The 23260-nt window shown below is 38.2% G+C and overlaps 1 protein-coding gene across 4 annotated transcripts in view; it reads left to right on the top strand.

The window, feature by feature from the left end:
* Positions 1-23260, top strand: part of GAB1 (GRB2 associated binding protein 1) — a 123576-nt gene that overhangs the window by 79754 nt on the left and 20562 nt on the right. For 2 of the 4 annotated variants that reach the window (XM_040473100.1, XM_040473106.1), the window contains exons 2-7: positions 2268-2562; positions 14589-14814; positions 15166-15246; positions 18845-19446; positions 20666-20751; positions 20931-21234. In XM_040473100.1, coding sequence (XP_040329034.1) covers positions 2268-2562; positions 14589-14814; positions 15166-15246; positions 18845-19446; positions 20666-20751; positions 20931-21234 — 1594 coding nt within the window. The remainder of the gene's footprint in view (positions 1-2267; positions 2563-14588; positions 14815-15165; positions 15247-18844; positions 19447-20665; positions 20752-20930; positions 21235-23260) is intronic. The other 2 variants (XM_040473103.1, XM_040473107.1) reach the window with 1 other exon arrangement.

The following is a 23260-nucleotide window of genomic DNA, read 5'->3' as shown; positions in this document are numbered from 1 at the left end:
ATGCTCTGTCTCTTTCTGTCTCTCAAAAATAAATAAACATTAAAAAAATCTTTTTAAGAGAAAAAAAAAACATTCAAGGAGGATTAAGACTTAATATTGTTTCTGGGCAGAGTTGTTGGATTTAAAGACTGTTGAAGCACTGTTTCAGTCATTCAGTTCTGTTTTTATTATTTAATCAACGAGATTTTAGAGAGTAATAGTAAAAGAATTTTAGGCCTGTTGAGGCATAGTATGAAACCCGTAATTGACCAAAATTTGTGGAGGAAGTACATGGTGAGTATAGATCTAGATTGCTAGTATATGTTTGTTGGGAAGAAAAGGGAAAAGAGAAAGAGAAAGGAGGAGGAAAATTGCAACCCATAAGAATACAGATCTTATCCGTGTGGTCTTTGAAAACAGACTCACCGGAAGAAAGACACAGCCCATTTCTTTGCTTGCTTTTCAGGTGAGAAACGAGGAAAGCTTTTAAACTCTTTTTTCTCCATTCCCCTCACACAGGAGTGAGTGAGAAGCTTAAAATACAAAGGAGTCTTTTGAAGAAGTACCTTTATATATTCTTTTTTTTTTAACATTTATTTATTTTTGAGAGACAGAGCATGAGTGGGGGAGGGGCAGAGGGAGAGAGAGAGGGCTGTCAGCCCAGAGCTGGACGCAAGGCTCGAACCCACGAACTGTGAGATTATGACCTAAGCTGAAGTCAGACACTTAACCGACTGAGCCACCCAGGTGCCCCCCGCCCTTTATGTACTTACTGATGGCTTGATAGTAAGGCATGAAAAACCTTGCCTTTTTTTTAATGTGGTAAGCTGTACCTAACATAAAATTTACCATTTTAACCATTTTTAAGTGTTCAGCTTCAGTGGCATGAAGTACATTCACTTTGTTGTGCAACCGTCACCAGTATCTATCTCCAGAATTTCTTTATTATCCCATACTGAAACGCTGCCCACTAAACACCGTTATCCCCATCTTCCAACTACGGGCAACCACCATTCTGCATTTGGTCTCTAGATTTTGATTATTGTCAGTCCTCGTATAAGTGGAGTCATATACTTTATCCTTTTGTGACTGGCTTTTTTCACTTAGCATAACATCTCAAGATTCATCCATGTTATAGCGTGTGTCAGATTTTTCTTCCCTTTTAAGACTGAACAGTGTTCTTTGTATATTCCACATTTTGTTCATTTCTTCATTCATCAATGGACACTTGGGTTGCGCCTACCTTTTGACTGTTGTGAGTAATGCTACTATAAACATGGGGTGCAAATACCTGTTTGAGACCTTGTTTTCAATTCTTTTGGATATTTACAACTGGAATCTTTTGTGGAACTGCCATACCGTTTTCCATACTGGTTCTAATTTCTGCCATCCTGGCCAGCACTTGTTATTTTCTGTGGTTTTTATTAAAGACATTTTAATGTGTATGAAATTGTATCACATTGTGGTTTTGATTTGCATTTCTCTGATGATAGGATGTTGAACATTTTTTCATGTGCTTATTGGCCATTTGTATATCTTCTTTGGAGACTCTGTTTAAGTCCTTTGCCCATTTTTAAACTAGGTTATTTTGTTGTTACTGAGTTGTAGGAATTCTTTATATATTCTAGACGTTAATCTTTTATGAGACAAATTATTTGCAGATACTTTCTCTCATTCTGTGAGCTGACTTTTTACTCTATTGATTGAGTCCTTCAATGTGTACATTTTAAATTTTGATGTAATCCAGTTTATTTTTTTTCTTTTGTGTTTCTTCTGCGTTCTTAATGTCCTGTCAATTGCCTAATCTAATGTTATGAAGCTTTCCCCTGTGTTTTCTTCTAAGAGTTTTCTAATTTTAGCTCCTATGTGTAGGTCTTTGATGATCCATTTTGAGTTAATATTTATATGATGTAGAGTCCAACTTCTTTTGCATGTGGATATCCAGTTTTCCCAGCACCATTTGTTGAAACCACTGTTTTTTTATATTTAGTAAAAACTCAGTCTTCCTTAGTTTATTGACCTGATGTTACATTATGTAATACCATCTAATATAGATCAATATCTTCTAATATTCTATTAGATCTAATAGAAAATAATAAATATGTATATATAGACACATTTTTAAGTTGAGGCATCAGTAAAGAGTGGTAGATTATTCCCTGGAAACAAAGAAAACATGTGTGTGACTTTCAACAATTCATTTGTGAAATGTGCATTGATAAATGTGCATCTTCTTGAAAAATCTCTCTCAAATTAATACTAGATGGATATTTTTGTTTCATCCCTAGGCATGGAAGAGGAGATGGTTTGTGTTACGCAGTGGTCGCTTAACTGGAGATCCAGATGTCCTGGAGTATTACAAAAATGATCATGCCAAGAAGCCTATCCGTATTATTGATTTAAATTTATGTCAGCAAGTTGATGCTGGATTGACATTTAACAAAAAAGAGTTTGAAAACAGCTACATTTTTGATATCAACACCATTGACCGAATTTTCTACTTGGTAGCAGACAGTGAGGAAGAGATGAATAAGTGGGTTCGTTGCATTTGTGACATCTGTGGGTTTAATCCTACGGAGGAAGGTAAGTTCAAGATTTTATTATTCAACCTGAGTTCTCCTTTATTGCTGCATTTTTAGAACTATTATAAAAGTCTTTGTTATTTCAGTTACTCAGTATAATATTTTCTTTTTTATAATAGCTAACACCATTTGGAAAAAGCACTAATAACCCTCTAATCATTTTGGGGAGAAGCTTTTCATAGGTTTTAGAAAGAGAGACTTAACCATGTGGGGCAGTATCTAAATAAATGTCTTGAAGAAGAAGCTGACAAGAAGACATACTTATTTGAGAGCATTTCCTGAGTTTCTATATAAATACTAAGTTGAACTGTATAGCACTGCTGATACTTGACTATTTTTCACCTATTTTAAAAACAGCATTTTTATGTGACTCAATTATTTTGATGTTATTTTAAAAACTATATTGGATTATGGGGCACTTGGGTGGCTCAGTCAGTTAAGCATCTGACTTCAGCACAGATCATGATCTCACTGTTCATTGTTTCAAGCCTCACGTTGGGCTCTGTGCTGGCAGCTTAGAGTCTGGAACCTGCTTCAGATTCTGTGTCTCCCTCTTTCTCTGCCCTCACCCCCCGCTTTTCCTCTCTCTCTCTCTCTCTCTCTCTCTCTCTGTCTCTCAAAAAATAAATATTAAAAAAAATTTAAAAGACCATATTGGATTATGAAGTTATGAAATAGTCAAGAGGATTATCAATACCTATGAAAAGCAAGTGACAATCAGTCACAAAACATGATAAAAAAAAAAGTAACAAATGAGTTTATTTAACACAAAGATCCTAAAAACAGCATGGAGGAAGAAGAGGCTCAAGGTTTGGATAACAGGTAGTGAAGAAAAGCTTCTCAGGTAAATTGTAGGTTTTTGAAGGAAGTAGTATTTCTTTTTTTTTTTTTTTTTAACGTTTATTTTTGAGACAGAGAGAGACAGAGCATGAACGGGGGAGGGTCAGAGAGAGTGGGAGACACAGAATCTGAAACAGGCTCCAGGCTCTGAGCTGTCAGCACAGAGCCCGACGCGGGGCTCAAACTCATGGACCTCAAGATCATGACCTGAGCCGAAGTCAGACACTTAACTGACTGAGCCACCCAGGCGCCCCAGGAAGTAGTATTTCTACATAAATGAAAAAAGCGATGTAGAACCCTCTAGGCTTAGGGGCAAGGGAGAGCAAGGACCCTGAGGTGGAACAGAATCATATGTGACTAGAGCAGGGGGCTGTGAATGATAAAAGTGGGGGTGGGAGGAGAGGAAAGAGAGTTGGTTGAGGCACTGAGTTCTGGAGTGTCTGTCCTGGGAAGAACTGAATGATTGAGTAAAGGTCTCATAAAGAATTTTACACGTGGGGGCACCAGGGTGGCTCAGTCAGTTAAGCGTCAAACTTCGGCTCAGGTCATGATCTCACGGTTTGTGAGTTTGAGCCCTGCTAGGGCTCTGTGCTGATAGCTCACAGCCTGGAGCCTGCTTAGGATTCTCTGTCTCCCTCTCTCTCTGCCCTTCCCCTGCTCACCCTGTTCCCCTCTCCCTCTCAAAAATAAATAAACATTAATAAAAAAATTTTTTAAAGATTTTTACAAGCAGAATTCCTCTTCAGGTGCTTATATAGCTGTCTTGACCACTTATTCCCCGTCCACTTCTCTACTTCTCTTACTTTGACAACAAACACATATCTAGGGGACCCCAACACAAATTTAGGTCTGTAAACCCAAAAATCAGAAAGAAAGGTGCCCTCAGGTCTTTGAACTTAGCATCTTCATGGTTATACTGCCATTTACAGTGTGCATTTCCAAATATCTATATTTAGGAGTGTTGGGGTTTCAGTGAGGGCTGGAAAAATTGCGTCAACAATCAACATCAAGTTTTGAATTGAAGTGAAACAGCAGTCATCTCTAATTAGCTCAGGTCAGCATGCTGCTTCCTCTCTGGCCAGTCAGCAGCCCACAAGGAGGAGCCTTCCAGGGCTGGGATTGGCCCAGTGGGGTGGGGAAACCCCTTGGTGAGAGAATCCAGAATCCTGAGAGGGAGCAGCACTGAAACAGGCAAGGAGGCATCCAGTTTAGACAGGAGGTGGCTGATGAACTAGAGCTTTTCAGCAGAGTTCTAGTGATTAAAAGCCTCAAGAAATTGTTTCACCTGTGGAATTAAGCTTTAGTGGTTTTTGTGAAATTACTAATAAGTATGTTCACATTTAAGTGCGTGTGGAGGTATGACTCCTAACTCCAGTTAAACTCCTTTCCATTCTTGCATATAAGGTCTATATTTGAGTGCAGTAGAGGATTTTAAAGTTAAAGTCACAAATAAGATAGCTCTCTAATGGCTGTTTAATGACCGTGCAGTAATGATAATTTTTGGATTAAGATACCACATTAATTTCATTATGTGATGGATTTTCAGTTAAAATAGTTTAAGTCCTTGTATACGCTTTTTGGTGATGACTTTCTTTTCAATTTAGATTTTGTTTTTAGGGACATAAAAGTAGACTTCTGTCTTCATCGGTTGCCTGTATAGATTTAGTTAATCTGAAAGACTAAGTAGTAGGGATTCTTCCGTCTCTTTTTGTTTTCTGTATAATTCTCCTAAATATATTACCAAAGGAAATGAGATACCCTTCAAGAGGAGATACATTCTTCAGTCAAGGAATATGTCTAATTTTTGGAATCCTTTTCAGGGGTGGGTACAGTTGAGAACCCCCAAAATAAGAATTTCAAATGCACAAGTATCTGAGATTAACTTTGTGAGTTTCAAGGTGTGGAGTCTGGTCCATTTGTCCACTTTAGAATGACTCTCATCTCATCATCTGGAAGTTTGATGAACACCCAGTCATCTCTGGGAAGAAGGAAGGTTTTATCTGTTTTGGAAATTGATTCATTAATTTACCAAATTACTGAATTTGCCAGCACTCTACTAGGCTTTGGATATTCGTTCAACCTATATATTATTAGGTGACTAGTTAGGGGGACAAATGGCAAACATTACAGATGTGGAACTGAGCGTCTAGTGGGGAAGGATTCATACTCAGAATAATAATTCATTACAGTTGATGAGTGCAAGATACATAATGTGTGTGGAAAAAATATATATATAATATATATAATTTAATATATTTAATAATTATATATAATATATAATTTAATATGATTATTAAAGTATGATTATATACATATATCAAAGTATGAAACTATGAGACTGTGTTAATACAGCTCTTGCCCTCATAGAGCTTATAGTCAGTCTAACAGAGACAGGAAAATAATCTAGGAATTATAATATTGTTAGATAAGTGTCCAGTTAAAGAAAAAATAAATAAGCATAGATAGCAGTTAATTTAGTTTTAAGGAGGTCAGGAAAAGCATAGGTAGTTTTATTTTATTTTTTTATTTTTTTTTATTTTTTTTCAACGTTTATTTATTTTTTTCTTGGGACAGAGAGAGACAGAGCATGAACGGGCGAGGGGCAGAGAGAGAGGGAGACACAGAATCAGAAACAGGCTCCAGGCTCCCAGCCATCAGCCCAAGCCTGACGCGGGGCTCGAACTCACGGACCGCGAGATCGTGACCTGAGCTGAAGTCAGACGTTTAACCGACTGCGCCACCACCCAGGCGCCCAAGCATAGGTAGTTTTAAATGGCTCTGTACTATAGCTGATAATGTACCGAGAACTTTATTTTATACTTAGTGAAACATTTTCATTGTATTTGTAGTCATAATCAGTCACAATGTCTGTTTTTTGCTTCATGAACTTACCAATATAGGGAGGGGCGCAAACTCCCAAATCCTTTTAAATAGATTAGAGGGGTGCCTGGGTGGCGCAGTCGGTTAAGCGTCCGACTTCAGCCAGGTCACGATCTCGCGCTCCGTGAGTTCGAGCCCCGCGTCGGGCTCTGGGCTGATGGCTCAGAGCCTGGAGCCTGTTTCCGATTCTGTGTCTCCCTCTCTCTCTGCCCCTCCCCCGTTCATGCTCTGTCTCTCTCTGTCCCAAAAATAAATAAACGTTGAAAAAAAAAAAGTTAAAAAAAAAATAGATTAGAAATGCATTTGTCTAGGGGCGCCTGGGTGGCTCAGTCGGTTAAGCGTCCAACTTTGGCTCAGGTCATGATCTTGTGGTTTGTGAGTTCGAGTCCCATGTCGGGCTGTGTGCTGACAGCTCAGAGCCTGGAGCATGCTTCGGATTCTGTGTCTCCCTCTCTCTCTGACCCATCCCCTGCTCATGCTCTGTCTCTGTCTGTCTGTCTCTCTCTCTCTCTCAAAAATAAATAAACATTAAAAAAAATTTTTTTTTTAAATACATTTGTCTTGAATGAAACTCTTAATTTGTGAATGTTTTATCTTCACAATATCAATAAAAGGGGAGGTTGTGAGAAAATTTCCAGTATTGTTAATCAAATTTGATGTATATAATGAGTTGGTTACCACAAACAGCTGTACTAATCATAACTCACTTTTATTTGTTCACATAACAGGCCGCTAAGGACTTCAATTTGCCAGTGATTTCTAAGTGTAGTTCATGAGCTATATCTAAATGCAACTACATTTGTTTTTTTAAGTTCTACAATGTAGAATTTTTTGCAAGTTCATCCTGGCTTTCTCCCAAATAGCCACAATTAGAAATGTCTTACTATGATGTTGAAGACTTGAGTGTCTCATAAATTATGAACTTGTAAATAAATTAGTAGGTCATATATCAGTGAAAGATGAATAGTCCTTCATTGTGTAGTATCTAGGAGCCACAAAAAATTTTTTTCTATAATTTTGATTTTTTCATGCATGGTAGCAAAACTGCAAAAACGCTTCAAAGTTAACCACTGCATTTTATTCATTGGTAGTAGCTGACTTTGCTAGATGCCTTAACAAAAATCTACACATTTAAAGATTCAAACAGCAAAGAACTGCTATTATCTTTTGTGATCACAGTCATACAATTTAATATGACAAAGTAAATATCAGAATGTCTTTGTTCTTCCATTTGCTTTACCACCTGCTTTATATTCTCTTGCTTCTAAATAGATCTCCCCACCAATCACTAAATAATAGGTGTTTTTGTTTTTACCTAGAATCTGTCCCCTGAGCCCTGTGCTCTTCCCATTTCAAAGTTGAGTATGCTCTTACTCTTGGCTTAAAACTAATGACACGAAATCATTTTTCCCTATACTTGTGTCAGGCAAGATGTGGGAAGAAATATCCTATGCTTGGGTATTACAGTCTGAGAAAATAACTATCCCCAGTCCCTATGAGAATAACTACTTTTTGCTGAAAACAAAAGGAAAGGGGAAAAATCTGACCTGTGTTTTGATTCCAGGAACCTCTCAAAATATCGTTACCATGTTATTTCCGCTGCCCCAGGTGACCACTGCTATTATTGAATACTCAGAATGCTGGCAAGCTGAATCTGTTTTTAAATTGTAGCTCATTGAACTGTGTGCGGTTCCTATGAATGCTTTTATTTAGCAGATTTGAGGGTAGAGACTAATTTCTTTTGTTTTTCTTGGAAATGTGCAGATTTATTTTTGTTTCTACACCAAGGTGGAAGCTGTTAAATCTGCTTAACAAGTGCCAGGAAACACAGCCTAAGGGCTCTAAACAGCTAACTAACTTGGCGCAAAGGCTCCTGGTCTAATTTCAGGGTGCAAGATTAGAAAGTTGCCTCTTATCAATCAGTTGAGTTGCTTTTCTTAAAGTGCCCAGATAATAGTGGCTTAAAAATAGTCACTGTTTGATATTCTTCCCTTTAGAAAAGTAGGTAAACTAATGTAAGAATATATATATGCTCCCTTTTCCTGTAAAAGCAGTTCTTCTTAATTAGAGAACTGTTAGATTTATTTTTATTTACTTTTTATTCAGGTATGACACATTACTGTCGAAGGTACAGATCTTAAGTATACAGTACAATATAGTTGTATACATCCATCTATATCTATATATAGAAACATAAACCTGTGTAACTGCCACTCAGAGTTAAAAAAAGAATATGTCCAGCCCCCAGAAGGTTTTTTCATCCTTCTTTCCAGTACAAACCCAGAAAAAATTTTTTTTGATTTTGATTCTATAACCATAGATTAGTATTGCCTGTATCTGAACTTTATGTGAGCAAAACCATTGAATCTGGCTTCTTTTTTCCAATAGAAGTCTGTGAGATTCATCCATGTAGCATGTAGTGGGAGTTCTTCATCTTGTGTAGCATTCCATTTTATGAGTATATCACAAATTATGGATCTGTTTGAATGTTGATAGACATTTGGGTTATTTCTATTTTGATACAAATAAAGCTATTGTGAGCGTTGTTATATATATCTTTTGATGGACATAAACCCTTAGTTCTTATGGGTAAATAGCGATGGATGGAATTGCTACATCATAGGATATGTACTGGTTGCTTTCCTACCAGCAGTGTAGGAGACTGCCAGTTATCTACATTCTCGTCAACATTTGGTCTTGTCAGTCATTAATTTTAGCCATCCTCATGAATGTGTACTGGTGTCTCATTGTAGTTTTATAATTTATTTTTATTTTTGAGAGAGAGAGGGAGAGAGACAGAATCTTAAGTGGGCTCCACGCTGTGCACAGAGCCCAACAGGGGACTGGATCTCACAACCCTGAGATCATGACCTGAGTGGAAATCAAGAGGTGGCTGCTTAACCCACCGAGCCACTCAGGTGCTCCTCATTGTGGTTTTAATTTGCATTTCCTTGAGGACCAGTTTAACTAGAGTTTATTCTGTTTTTGTTTTGTTTTCTTACACATTTTCAAGTTACTGCTCTTGAGATCTTGATTCATTGAGTCTCCTGGGATGGGGCTCCAGCACTTAGATCTTTAAAATCCCCGCAGTGATTCTTATGACAGGATGGATGCCTCTGGATTAAGAATTAAGACATTTTCAGCACTTCCTAGGGGTTTATTTAAAAAGTTTCCAAGAATGTTTGCACAACCTTTTAAGGAGATCATCAAAATAAAAAAATTTCTATTTGAAACACATTAAATAGATTGGGCTATGATTAAAGGTCTTCAATTTTTGAATAAATAAATTGAAATTGCAGGTTGCTTCACTAAAAATTGCAACTACTGATGTTTCTCATTTGTATACATTTGTTAGATTTACCTTTACAAAATGTTCTTCTATAAAAAATGATGTGTTCTGAAATGAGAAAACAGTTACTTTAGGATTGATGTTAATTGATGCATAATCTTTGTCGATAGACTCTTAATTTGTTAAATTAATTAGGCATAGATCCAATCAAAATGCATCTCTTGACAAAAAAAAAATTCTACAACAGACCAGGTAAATTAGTAATTAATAGAAACAGAGTAACCTTGACCTATTTGCCTGTTGACCTGTTTGTGAACATAAAGGTAAAATTTTTGCTGTAGAAACCAGAAAGTATCCTATCAGCAAATGTAGCCCAGCTTGAGAGAAAAGGATCTCATCTAGTCTCCTGACAAGGACATGAGCAACACTGCAGTTTTATTACCACATGCTAAATACAGTATGGCAGTAGTTACAAAATCAGAGGACCTGTCATATTAACTTTGAAATATTCTCCTTATCAATGAGAAAGAGTAGAATTGCTTCCCTGGGCTTGAGCTCTTGTGCCTTTATATATATATATATATTTATGTATGTACGTATGTATGCATGTATATATGGGGTACCTGGGTGGCTCAGTTGGTTGAGCATCCAACTCTTGATTTTATCTCAGGTCATGATCCCAGGGTCATGGGATCCAGCCCCATATTGGGCTCCTTGCTGAGTGTGGAGCCTGCTTAAGATTGTCCCTCTCCTTCTGTCCCTCTCCCCGACTCACACGCTCTCTCTCTCGCTCTCTCTCGCTCTCTCTCTCTCTCTCTCTCTCAAATTAAAAAAAAATTAATTTAAAAGAAAAAATATATCGGTATATGTTATTTTGACTGTTTAGAGGCATTACGTAGGCACCCGACTTCTATGAGGGACAGTAACACCAGGGCATTATGGTTCCAACCAGGATAAAACTGTGCATTAAGCCAGGGTCATGTGGACCAATTTATTATTTGTAGTTCTCTTCACATAATAATATACTTCTCTTCACCAAAAGCTGGTTGAAGCTTACCTTACCAGTACTTGTTACCTTTCTAAGTAAAATTTAGTTAAGAATTTGCTCCAGCAGCTTATTAGGCCTTTAATGAATGCTAATTATACTCTTTATGTTTTTTGAATTAAGACACAGGAAATGATTTTACACACATAAGCAAACCCTAAGCTGATATTTGGTTCTCAGAAACTTGATACCAGCATTACTTAGAAAGAGCAGTAAGTTAGAGACCCAGGTGAGGCAGAAAACAACAGACGGGATCTGCTCAACTACTTGTCGGGCAGAATGGGGTAAATCATGTGTCTTTATAAAGTGGAACAGAAGTTTTTCAGACCAATTGGTTAACTTTGACCAGAAATGAGAGTACTTAGACACACTGCAATGCTTGCATTAAAATATGCAGAGCTGAGTATATAGTCAAATTAATATGAGTAAAACAGCCCCAAAGACTAAAACTTTGAAGATAGTGCATTATCTGAGCCAAAGTGGCAGAGCAGTGTTCCCTCTCCTTTTTAAAAAAAAAAAGTTTAATGTTTTATTTAATTTTTTTGAGAGACAGAGCACGAGCAGGGGAGGGGCAGAGAGAGAGAGAGACACAGAATCCGAAGCAGGCTCCAGGCTCTGAGCTGTCAGCACAGAGCCTGCCCCGGGGCTCGAACCCACGAACGCAAGATCATGACCTGAGCCGAAGTCAGACTCTTAACCGACTGAACCACCCAGGTGCCCCGGTTCCCTTTCCTTTTTAAGTCTTCATATGCCATCTTGTTTGGAATGGTTGGGCTTGCTTTTCGTGGCTGTTTAAAAGTCTTTTCTTTCATGAGCTTGCTACTGAACATAGTGGAAGTTCTCTCCAGTTCTTGCCTCTTAGAAGTAGATGCAAGCTTTCCCATATTGTGAACAAGATACTATATATTTTTTAAAAAGGAACCTTTGAATCCCAGTCTTTTTTTTTTCTTCCAGAAATTGAGAGGATCTTGCATCTCTAAAGAGGATAAAAAAACTTTAGTCATTCACAGGTAGAAGAAATGGAAGGTTAAAAATGAGATGGTCCCATTGTGTTAATAAAACAGGGTCAGATAAAAGGATTGCCTGGCCGGGTGATTCTTTTCCCACACTGAAGATGAATCACTGTGTTCATTTAGTGTGTAGCTATCAAGTTTAGAAAAAATATTAAAGGAAAAGTGTATCTCTAAAAACATCCACCTGAAAAACTTACTTTAGGAGTTACCGTGGAGAATTAGGTTTCAGACTGTTTTATTTAGTGATGTGTTTCCAGTGTTGAGTTTCATTTTGTTTTGGTCAGAACTAAAAATTGAATGGGATCATACGATTTTACCACATGTCTGTGGCACAAAAAGAAGTATGTAAAATGTATTTGTGAATACAGCCAATAGGATATGGTAACTGCTTTCTGACCTCTCGCCTCCCCCCCTTTTCTTCCTTGAAGTTGTATAGGTTTTTCTGAAAGCTCTTCAGAAAATATTTTTTCTGAAAATTTTTATATTTCAGGTAAATATTTTTCATAATTCTCTTAAGTTTAACAATGCACAAGGATTTACTGAATCACTGATGTAAAGTCCTCTTAACTAAATCTTTATATATTTGTAACTGAGTCAAAACAGTAAAACATTTCACAGAGTACATTATGTACACTATTGGCAATCAACATCTATTAGACCTAAATGAGGTATTTATGAGTTCCCACTGAAATTATGGCATTATGTTGTATAAATGTCCAAAAGAATATTTTTCTGTTCTCACCATTTTCTTTTCTCACCTTTCATAAATAAGAAGGAATTAACTCTTGGCATAAAGTATTAGATTTTATTAGATGAGCTTGTATGAAGACTTGACATTGCATGCAGCATAACAAAGAGAAAATGTTAGAAATTAGCTCAACTTCTATGTACTCAGGCCAAACTCTCCAAGTGAAAGAAGTCTTCATACTTAAATTAGCACCTAGTAGGGCTGACATAATGCTTGAGCAAATTCCAAACTGCACTTGCAGCTGAATGGATCTTGAAGATTTGGGAGTGCCCCTTGCCGTAATCTCTTCCAGCATGACGTAGAGAAAGTGCCTAGTGGGGCACCTGGGTGGCTCAGTTGGTTAAGCTGAGTCCGACTTTGGCTCTGGTCATGATCTCACAGCTCATGAGTTTGAGCCCCGCATTGGGCTCTGTGCTGACAGCTCAGAACCTGGAGCCTGCTTCAGATTCTGTATCTTCCTCTCTCTCTGCCCCTCCCCTGCTCACACTATGTCTCTCTCTCCTTCAAAAATAAACATTTATTTATTTATTTATTTATTTATTTATTTATTTATTTATTTATTTTAAATAAACATTTAAAAAAAGAGAGAGAGAGAGAAAGAAAGAAAGTGCTTAGTGAGTTTCTGCTAGGTGAATGAAACACTTTAAGCATCTACCACTTGTGGGGCACACTGATGCATAGGAGTTCTGATCCTTTGTGTTTGTTTTGGGGACCCATAAATAAAGGTAAACTTATATTTAGCCATACTAATGTGTTTATTCAAGCTTTATAATTATGAGCTTTTTTAAAAAGTTTATTAATTTTGAGAAAGAGCATGCATGAGGGGCAGGGGGGAGAGAGAGAGAGAGAGAGAGAGAGAGAGAGAGAGAGAGAGAGAGAGAAAGAGAAAGAGAGAATATTCCAAGCAGGTTCCACACTGTCAGCACAGAGCCCGGTTCAGGGCTCGATCCCATGAAGCCATGAGATCATGACCTGAGCTGAAACCAAGAGTTGGATGCTTAACCGACTGAGCCACCCAGGTGCCCCATGATATGAGCTTCTGTGCTTAGGAAGAACAGTTATAAAATATAAACTACATAAATTTTGCTGTGGTGCATATACAGATATTAAAGTTGAATACATAAAGACATTATCAAAACCATGTGGACTTATCCTGTAGTGTCTAGGGAAGCTAGAGCTGACATGTAGCTCCTTCCTGGTGAATTGACAGGTCATATGACCTCCCATTTGATTTTATTTGGTTGAACATATTAAATCCTTTACCACTTTTTAGTGTCTTTTAGATAATGTTTTGTTATTAAAAATCTCCGTTTGAAGCCAGCCTTTTCAGTTCTAACATAAACAGACAGTAAATAAATTTGTTTATTCATATATGAATATTTACCTTTTTATGGATTTTTAGTCTTGTATTCCTAACCACACTAACAGAGAATTTTTCTTCTGGATTCTTGAAAATTTATTTGGTTGTGTCAGTGATTAACGTGGGATTTTATCTCTAGGTTTTCAGTTTGTTTTCAGATTACTTAACTGTAAACAATTTAGCTAGCTTCATATATCTTCTCAGAACATTGTTAAGTGCTTAATAAATTACTCCCTCACTTGCTGACCCCTTTTGCCTGAAAATATTACAGAAACCCAATAAATGGTAAATGAGGCTATGAGCTGAGGGGAGAGGAGAAGCATTAAAGAAAATCTCTTTCCCTGAACATGAATCCCAGAATTTGAACTATTTCTCCTTAGTCTGCTGAGGAGTAGAAGAAAAAGAACGAACAGCAAAATAAAGATGGGGCGAAGAGGTGATCCTCATGCCTGTAAATGCCACATAATAAAATGGGCCTCTTTGGAAAGTTGGCTTGGCATGGGAAGCACTGTTTTTTTATTATGGAAAAAAAATCTACCTCTGGTGCTACGATTATATAACATCTTCATTGCCAGTAGCCTCAAAACTAAAGATTGTTCAAGGCAAAGTTAACATGGCTTTATTATAGCCCCTGGAAGAAAGAGCCTTTACTCTTCATATCTCTTTGACAAGAGCCAATAATTTCTTGTACAAATGTTGCTGTATAGGTAGAATTTGTTTTAACTGACATTGTCATGGTTTATCACTCTCCTGTGTGTTCAAACAGTTTGTCTTCAAACTTTCAAGGAGCTTTATTTAAGAAACAGCCCTTAAAATGGGATAGACGATGACAGTTCTACTTTGGTGTTGCAGATCTTGTGAAGCCCCCTGGCAACTCTGCCCAGGCGCCAGCCGATTTACCTTTGGCGGTCAACACAGCACCGCCGTCCACCCAGGTAGATTCATCCTCCGCTGCTCCACCTCCTCCCTATCAGCTAATTAATCTTCCACCACACCTGGAAACTGTTGGCATCCAAGAGGATCCTCAAGACTACCTCTTGCTAATCAACTGTCAAAGCAAGAAGCCTGAACCCACCAGGTAAATACCTGTGCGTGTGTGCATGCGTGCATGCGTGCGCACTTAGAATCTTGAAACTTTTTAAATTCTGATTTGAAGGCTTAACAGAAACCCAGCTATCTAGGGTTATAGTTTAGGCTTACTATATTTCAGGTTATATTCTTCTAATGGTTTCTGATATTCAGGAGTTTTATGGAAGAAACGCATTCTCTACTATCTTTGGCAAAAAACACTTGTACCTACAAGGCTCTTTTAGAAATCTGTCTCCTGTTTCATAGTCTTTGTTACAGACTCACAGTATTACTTGCTTAACAGATTGCACTGATTTATAAATGGTGATCTTGCTCCATTTCTTATGTGATTGTAAACCAGCCAAGGGTCATCTTTTGTTTCTGAAGAAGGAGAGGAATACCTACTACTAGAAGATTTTGAAAGCAAAACGATTCCGTTGCAGTGAGTGTGTTGTGGTTGCTTTGGGTCTGTGTGAGAAATTAATTATACAGGTAAAATCCCAATATAGCAAATTCTATGGGAATATATAAATTGGGTTTTAGTGAAATTTGATGAAATCTAATCAATCAAGTATATTGCTAAAAACCGTAAAACTTTCCAGTCATCGTACCTAGCCGTGAAGCAGAGCTTACCTCAAGCTCTGAGTTTATACATTTCTAAGTAGAAACAAATCTGTGGACTTCAGTGCTTGCCCAAAGGTATCATAAAGCCTTCCCCAAATCCTTGGTTTCCCCATCATCTCCCTTCCTGCTTCTTTCTTTTCTTCTAAGCTGTGCAGTAGTTTCATTTGATCACTCTTTTCATTTTCTGTTAATTGGAAGGCCAGAGGTAACAGAATTGGAGCCAGAAAATGAAGACCAGAGAACCCGTGTCTGCCATCAGCAGTGTGGTGGCAACTAGTGATGTTGGGGATATTTATGTCCTCACTTGAGGAATATAAAAGTGGGAATTACATCGTAGATGTGAAAGATGCTTTTTAAATGGAGTGATTGGATATTAAGCATTATTTTATAACAAAAAATTGTTGTGATTGTTTTCATGGAGAAAGTGACTGTTACTGGACTAAGATGGTACAAAGTGCTTGTTCAACAATTTTTATATAGAATTTGTCAAGAACCACAGATTAGGTTGTTGTGAATGATTCCCCAAGATAATGGAATACAGACATTCCAAAGATGGGTTTCTAGATATTTGTTGTAATGGGATTTTACCTGTAAGAGCAAAAAAACAAAAACAAAAACAAACAAACAAAAATCTTTTTATAAATCAACACTAGTTAATAATATCAAATTCTAACTTGATTTTGCTTGTTTGCTGTGAGTATTTAAAATTATACATTCGCAACTTTGTTACCTCTGCTACTAACTAAGATTTTATTTTATAGAGATTCACAATTATTTTTCAGTAACAACTTTTTAAAAGCCAATAGCTAAGTCACAGTTTTCAGTGCATTTTCTTGTTATATGGTATCTTTCATTGATCTCATTGGTGTTACAGCTTTCCTGTTACAGTAGAAATTATGCTGAGAATCCCTGCTCAGATAGATTTTGTATCTATGTATTTTGCAGAAGTGACAGTTCATTGACAGATATTTATGAAGCACATAATAAGTGCCCACTGTCTTGGTAGGTGCTGTGAAGGAACAGACTAACTACATAAGCCGCCTCAGATACAGTCACCCTCAGAGTTTACAAGCAAAGCTTATGAAGAAGTCAAAACATGCGAACGTTAAGTGTCTGCAGGTGAAGGCAGGAGAATTGCTTTGCAAACTCTTGTTCATCTGGCAGGACTCAGGATTCAGCTCAGACGTCTACTCCTCTAGGAAACATTCCTCCAAACTCCCAGCCTGAACTAAATGCCTCTGTGGGTTTTCATAGCATCCTGGTCATGCCTCCCTTTTATCACAGAACTGGAAATAGTTTGATATATATAGTTTATTGTTCGCTAAACCATAAGCTAGTCAAGAGCAGGGAACTTATTACTTGTGCTTCTAGCTTCTCTTAACCCACATGTTTGAATTAAATGAAGTGCAAATTTAGAATATGTGTAGATGCATTAGAAATTCCTAGAAGGGACAGTGCACGTGTTCTTAAAATGGGAGGTGAAACGTTTCCAAGGAGGTGTAGGATTTGAACTATACTTGTTGGTGAGAGAAGAGGACCCTGTCATTAGCAATCTGCGTAAAAAGCATTTGAGAGAAAGGCGAGGTGAGAGTGAGGGGCCAGAGGAAGCAAATGAGAGGAAAGCCTGCCCAGAGTAGAGGGTTCCACTGGGGGAGAGTAGGGCATAAGATAGGGCATGTCAGGTGGAGCCAGGAATGGTATAGCCTCAGCCAGGGATGGTATAGCCAGGGATGGTAAGTGGAGTTGTTTGTGGGCTTTTTTTGTAGTTCCCACAGCCTGCTGGGACCTTTAACAGTATTTTCTCCAAATAGATGAGTGATATGAAAACCATGTTCTGAAAATACTGACCTTATAGCAGCCTCGCAGTATGGTCCCTTGAGTTCACTGGAAGAGGGAGAAACTGGAGGAAGGAGGTCCACTGAGACTTCTTAGGAGGGTTCGGTGGTGTGGATCTTAGCAGAGACCCAGACCTGAACTTGGGGTGGGGACAGTGGGAACAGAGCAGGGAACAGTTACTTGGTTAGGAAGAAGGAGTCAGTGCCTGAAGGGGGATGGTGGAGATCAAAGAGAGTGAGTCAACGCTGATTGCATTTTGAGCCTAGAGAATCTGGATAAAGACATTTCTTTTCATGGCAAGTCAGAAAGGACAATCAGTTTGAGAAGTAAGTTGAATTTGGCTTGGTATGCATAAGCAGGGTTAACACTGGGGTAACCATATAGAAATATATTTGAACAGTTTGAAAATATGGGACTCAAGAGTTTGGTGAGATGATGGGAGTCATCAGCATTCAGTGGAATGTGAAGTCATGAGAAAGGAGGGTTTTTAAATGGTGTGTGTGGTCAAGAATCAGAATCCAGAAGACTGGATTCTGTTGGCTGTTCCCGGGTGGAGACACGGGGAGAAGGAGCCAGTCAGTGAAACAAGGGAGTAATCAGCGAGGGAGAATGGAAGTGAGGATGTTACAGTATGGGTTCCGTGACACCAGCGGTGGAGAGTTTGAATAAATACATGTGATACATAGTGCTAGGTGTTACTAAAAGATCAGGGAAGATCAGACCTTAAATAACTCTCACAAGTTACATTTTAAAAGATTAAATTCAAGTTCCTGCCGGACTTTAGACATCACTCAAAAGAGGTTAAGTATCTTGTTAACCGTTAAGGAAGTGCAATGTGCTGGTATCACTAGCTTCATTTTGGCTTTTACCCAAATTTTGTGATACCACAGAAAGCAAAGACTGGAAATGTACCCAAAACATTAAATATACTCTAATGAGATTTCTCAAGGTTAATTATTTTTTGGAGTTGGCGAACTCTGTGCGTTATATTTTGATCGTCTTTATAGTATTGGCTGAGTGTTTGTTAAAGAAAATTAGTAGAAAGGAAGATATACAAACCTTTCAAGTTGCCACCTCCTTGTAGGTCACATTGAATTTATTCAATACCAGGAAATCTTTAGACTTATAGTCTTGCAGAACAACGAATTTGCCACAGGTGGGCTAAAGAGCAATGGACCAGCTTGATAAACTGCATTGGCACGAGGTTTCTGCATGCTCTTCAGGGGAAATGATTTTCCTTGTGTCTATGTCTTAATCATTTACCTTTCTCAGAGTTTTGTACCTTTCTAATTCCAGTGCTTCAGGGATCATGGATTTAATAGGTGGATTTGGGGGTGTGGGCACGTACAGGGCAGGAATTAGGGAGAATGCTTTTGGTGGTTTTGTGGTGGTGGTTTTATTGTCTGGTGTATAATCATAAAAACTAAGGAACATTCATGCTTTAAATCTTATGGATCACACAAAAAAATCTAATGAAAAAAGCCATGTAGTTTGATTGCTAAACTATAAATATATTTATTAAAATGTAGTCTTATGTCTTCACCGTGTTTTATTTTCTGTCATTAACAATTTTTATTTAGAACACATGCTGATTCTGCAAAATCCACCTCTTCTGAAACAGACTGCAATGATAACGTCCCTTCTCATAAAAATCCTGCTTCCTCCCAGAGCAAACATGGAGTGAATGGCTTTTTTCAGCAGCAAATGATGTATGACTCTCCACCGTCTCGTGCTGCATCTGTTTCTGTAGACTCCAGCCTTTATAACCTGCCCAGAAGTTACTCCCACGATGTTTTACCAAAGGTGTCTCCATCAAGTACCGAGGCAGATGGAGAACTCTATGTTTTTAATACCCCATCTGGGACATCAAGTGTAGAGACTCAAATGAGGCATGTATCTATTAGTTATGACATTCCTCCAACACCTGGTAATACTTATCAGATTCCACGAACATTTCCAGAAGGAACTTTGGGACAGACGTCAAAGCTAGACACTATTCCAGATATTCCTCCACCTCGGCCACCGAAACCACATCCGGCTCATGACCGATCGCCTGTGGAAACGTGTAGTATCACACGCACGGCCTCAGATACTGACAGTAGTTACTGTATCCCTACAGCAGGGATGCCACCATCACGTAGTAATACCATTTCCACTGTGGATTTGAACAAATTGCGAAAAGGTCAGCTCTAACTGGCTTCTACTGTGTTAGAAGTTAACGATAGAAAATCTGTTTATCTGAATATTTGTTCTTTTCAGCATAGAATGATGGTAAATGATAGTCCTTTTTTTCCTCAGCTCTGCAGTCACCCACTCATGTAGGAAGATGGCAGAGTCTCAGTAGATCCTTTGAAGGGTGTTTGTGCATGCAGCTTGTGCCTGTGTGCATGCTCTGCTGGAAGGGAGAAAGAGGTGGAGTTTTCCATCCCTGAAGAAGTATGGCCTTAGTAATACCTTCCTGCCAAAGGAAGTGTGCACCCCTCTTTCCTGCTTTCCATGTATCCTGGGTGTGTAGACTCTAATGGGACAGAGGAGCAGGAAAAGGACCAGCCACAAAGCCTCTCCGAGTCATCCCTTTCCTGTATTTGTGTGCCATCATAGCTGCTTCCGCGTCACATCTGTTGGGCTCTGTTTCCTTCCTTCCTCGATAAGCAATTTATACGTTGTACCCAACGAGTATACTCAGTCCTAATCAGTTGTTTGTTTGGTTTTATTTATTTTTAAAGCTCTGAATCTTCTCTCCCCTTACCCTAGCCACTTCACTGAGTCCTATACCATCTCCTAGAGCCTGCCAAAAATTACAGACCTTGAGAGGGGAAAAATTCAGTCTGGGTTCCAATCTGAGGTTCTTAAAGTCCTAAAAAATAGAAGGCCAGAGTTTAAGAGGCACATACCCTATAAACTATGTGCTAACGTTTCTGTGTTTTGTGGTAGTTATCCACCTGTCCTAAAGAAAATGAAGATTTAATGCACCGTGAATAGTACTAATATGGATACTTTATTTGGCCATTCAATACCAGTTTTTAATTCCCTACTTGAAGTAGCTCTGCAATCTAATTATAGGTTACTGAGATATAAGTTAGGCCCAACGTGGTGCAAAAGATGGGAAAATAGAAGTATTTCTTTTCTCCGTCCTTAAATACCCATCTCATCCCAGGCTTAGACAATCATTCATTGCCATAATCAAATGCTGGTACTGGTTAGCATATCAGTGAGTGTCTGTTTTCTGGTGGTTTAATGTGCCCATTCAAGATACTGTTCTGTGAGCATCTTTTTAAAAATCTGCGCATGTGCATGCTTACCTGCATGCATGCGTGTAAAGAAAGAGAACAGATCATTCTGAGAATCCTAAGAGATGGCAAAGATGGGAAGAAATGCTTATAGTTTGTTTTCTATTTTAGATGCTAGTTCTCAAGACTGCTATGATATTCCACGAACATTTCCAAGTGACAGATCTAGTTCACTTGAAGGCTTCCATAACCACTTTGTAAGTATAACTGACCTTGGTATCAAGTGTGTTTCATTGTCAGGATCTTCACACTTAGTGCCCTGAAACTAAATGAGATCATGAAATAAAAGTCCTTTCAGATCCATATGAATAGGTGTGACTTACAACTGTGTTTTCCTGTTTGATAATAGTTTTTGTTTAATGTATGTGTGTTTTAGAAAATCAAAAATATATTGACAGTGGGAAGCGTATCAAGTGAAGAACTGGATGAAAATTATGTCCCAATGAATCCCAATTCTCCTCCACGACAACATTCCAGCAGTTTTACGGAACCAATTCAGGAAGCAAATTATGTGCCAATGACTCCGGGAACATTTGATTTTTCTTCGTTTGGAATGCAAGTTCCTCCTCCAGCTCATATGGGCTTCCGGTCCAGCCCAAAGACCCCTCCCCGAAGGCCAGTTCCTGTTGCAGACTGTGAACCACCCCCCGTGGATAGGAACCTCAAGCCCGACAGAAAAGGTAAGAAGGGCCTTGGCATAGTGAAAGGGCCAGGGACTGCCAGCTTAGATCTGCACTTAACTGTCGTTAAATCCAAAATGGAATTGGGACTAGAAATTCTGAAGTATTTCATAGTACCTTAGTTATCAATCTGTTCATGTGCGGTGTTGCTATTTGTAGATTAATAATTGTTGTATGTTGATGGCCCAGGTGAGATTTCTGCCTCCTGTCTCTAGAGCAGAGGTTACAAACTGAAATACTCACAAGGTTTGGCAAGCAACAGGAGAAAATTAGGAGAAACTGGAATGCACTTGTCCATTCTAAATGGAATAACTAACTCCTTTGTTGACTTGTGAAAATAATACGGGCCCATATGGGCAAATCATCTGATGTATCAAAAGAAGCCAAAAATTTCAGCACTTACATATAAGTATTATCTTTTGATTTTGTAGTTTGATCAGCTAGTTTAATTTAAAAACAACCAAATAAAAACATTGCAGACCAAACCAAACACTTCTATAGGCTAGATTGGTCTTTGACTGCTGTTTTGTAACCTCTTCTCTGGAATATAGAATATCAAATCAGATTTGAGATTATTAGTGCATTTGCTAAAATTCTTTAAGAATAGTGAGGTTGCTTGCACAATTTTTTCCAGTCCATATGACAACTTCTTAAAAATTATTCTGCCTTTGCTGGGTTATTATAAATGCTTCTAGTCTGTTCTTTCACACTGGCCCTCCTAAGTAACATAAAATTCTACAGTAGCATGGTTTGCTAAGAACTCAATATAAAAGAAAATTCTCAAACTGGTAATACATACCCAGGTTTTGGGTTTGAGTGGTTAAAACCCAGACAACTAGCAGTGCTGCAGCATGCTGTTAGTGTGATTTAATCTTGACAACGAAGTAAGTTAGTATATTGGCTCTGTGATAAGTTGGCACCATTTCTGGGGAATTCAGCACATTTGAAAAGTCTCATGTGCTGTATATAGCTTTTTAAGAGCATGTAATATTTGTGTAAATTTCTCATTAACCTGGATTTAGATCATTAATAATAATTCTAATTAAGTTCCAATTGTGGGGAACAGAGTGTGAGACTCACTCAGGGTATACGAAGAAAATGAGTTTTGTTTTATTTTGCCTTTAAGTAAGTAAGGATGGTCCTGTGCTGAAATGAGAAAGTTACTGGAAACAGAGGCACTCCCAGGGGACTGTCCCTTTGTCCTGCTGTCTGCATTTCTGTCCTCTGGGAAGTCTTTGCATCTGCTTTGTTCTATCTCACGTTATTTCCTTCTTTTCTGTTTCCTGTTCTATATCCTCTGCACAATTTTTTGCTTTCCTAGAGCTTTGGCCTACAGTGCCCCTCTGTGGCCTTGGTTCTGCCTCAGGGCCCCTTTTTAATGCCCTTGCAGCTTCCACATCTGCTGCTAATTGCCTTGATCATTATTCACTCACTTTAGAGTGCTCATGGATAATCCGATTGCTGTTATTTGTCTTTTCACACCAGACCATGTGATTAATTGCAGGCCAGCCCATAGACTGGCTGCCACTGGTCAGCTGCCCACCTTTGGTCTCACAGCTGGAAAGATAACCATGCGCAACACCCACAGCCACCCAGGCAGCCCCAGCAGCAGAGCCATAGTCAGGAATTAGTTACCTTAGAAAGGGTGTGAGCATCACAGGCTTTTTATTTGACAACTTTTCCTTTTGCTTCTTTTTGTCCTCATTTGTCTTTAAATCTATTTAGACATTTTTAGTCATTTTCTTCTTTGCATACAATATGCAAAAGATCCCCTTATTTATATGTTAGAAAAGTTTTAAGATCTTTTAGTATTCTCTAGGTCTGACAGCTCGTGTACCCCATTTTATAATATGTATTATCCTATGTATATATCATGATAATATGGCATGTATGCTATGTATCATTTATATTACATATATGTATAATTATACCTCCCTATTTATATGGTGAAAGTACAGTATATTCTAAGTACATTAGAGATTAATTGCCCCAGTACTCTAAACCAACCTGAAGTGACTTTATAGTA

The sequence above is a fragment of the Herpailurus yagouaroundi genome, unplaced genomic scaffold (genome assembly GCF_014898765.1).
Source record: "Herpailurus yagouaroundi ecotype Mexico unplaced genomic scaffold, PumYag 28, whole genome shotgun sequence".
Taxonomy (NCBI): domain Eukaryota; kingdom Metazoa; phylum Chordata; class Mammalia; order Carnivora; family Felidae; genus Herpailurus; species Herpailurus yagouaroundi.
The sequence above is the reverse complement of the archived record's forward strand: the minus strand, read 5'-3'. Positions and strand labels throughout refer to the sequence as shown.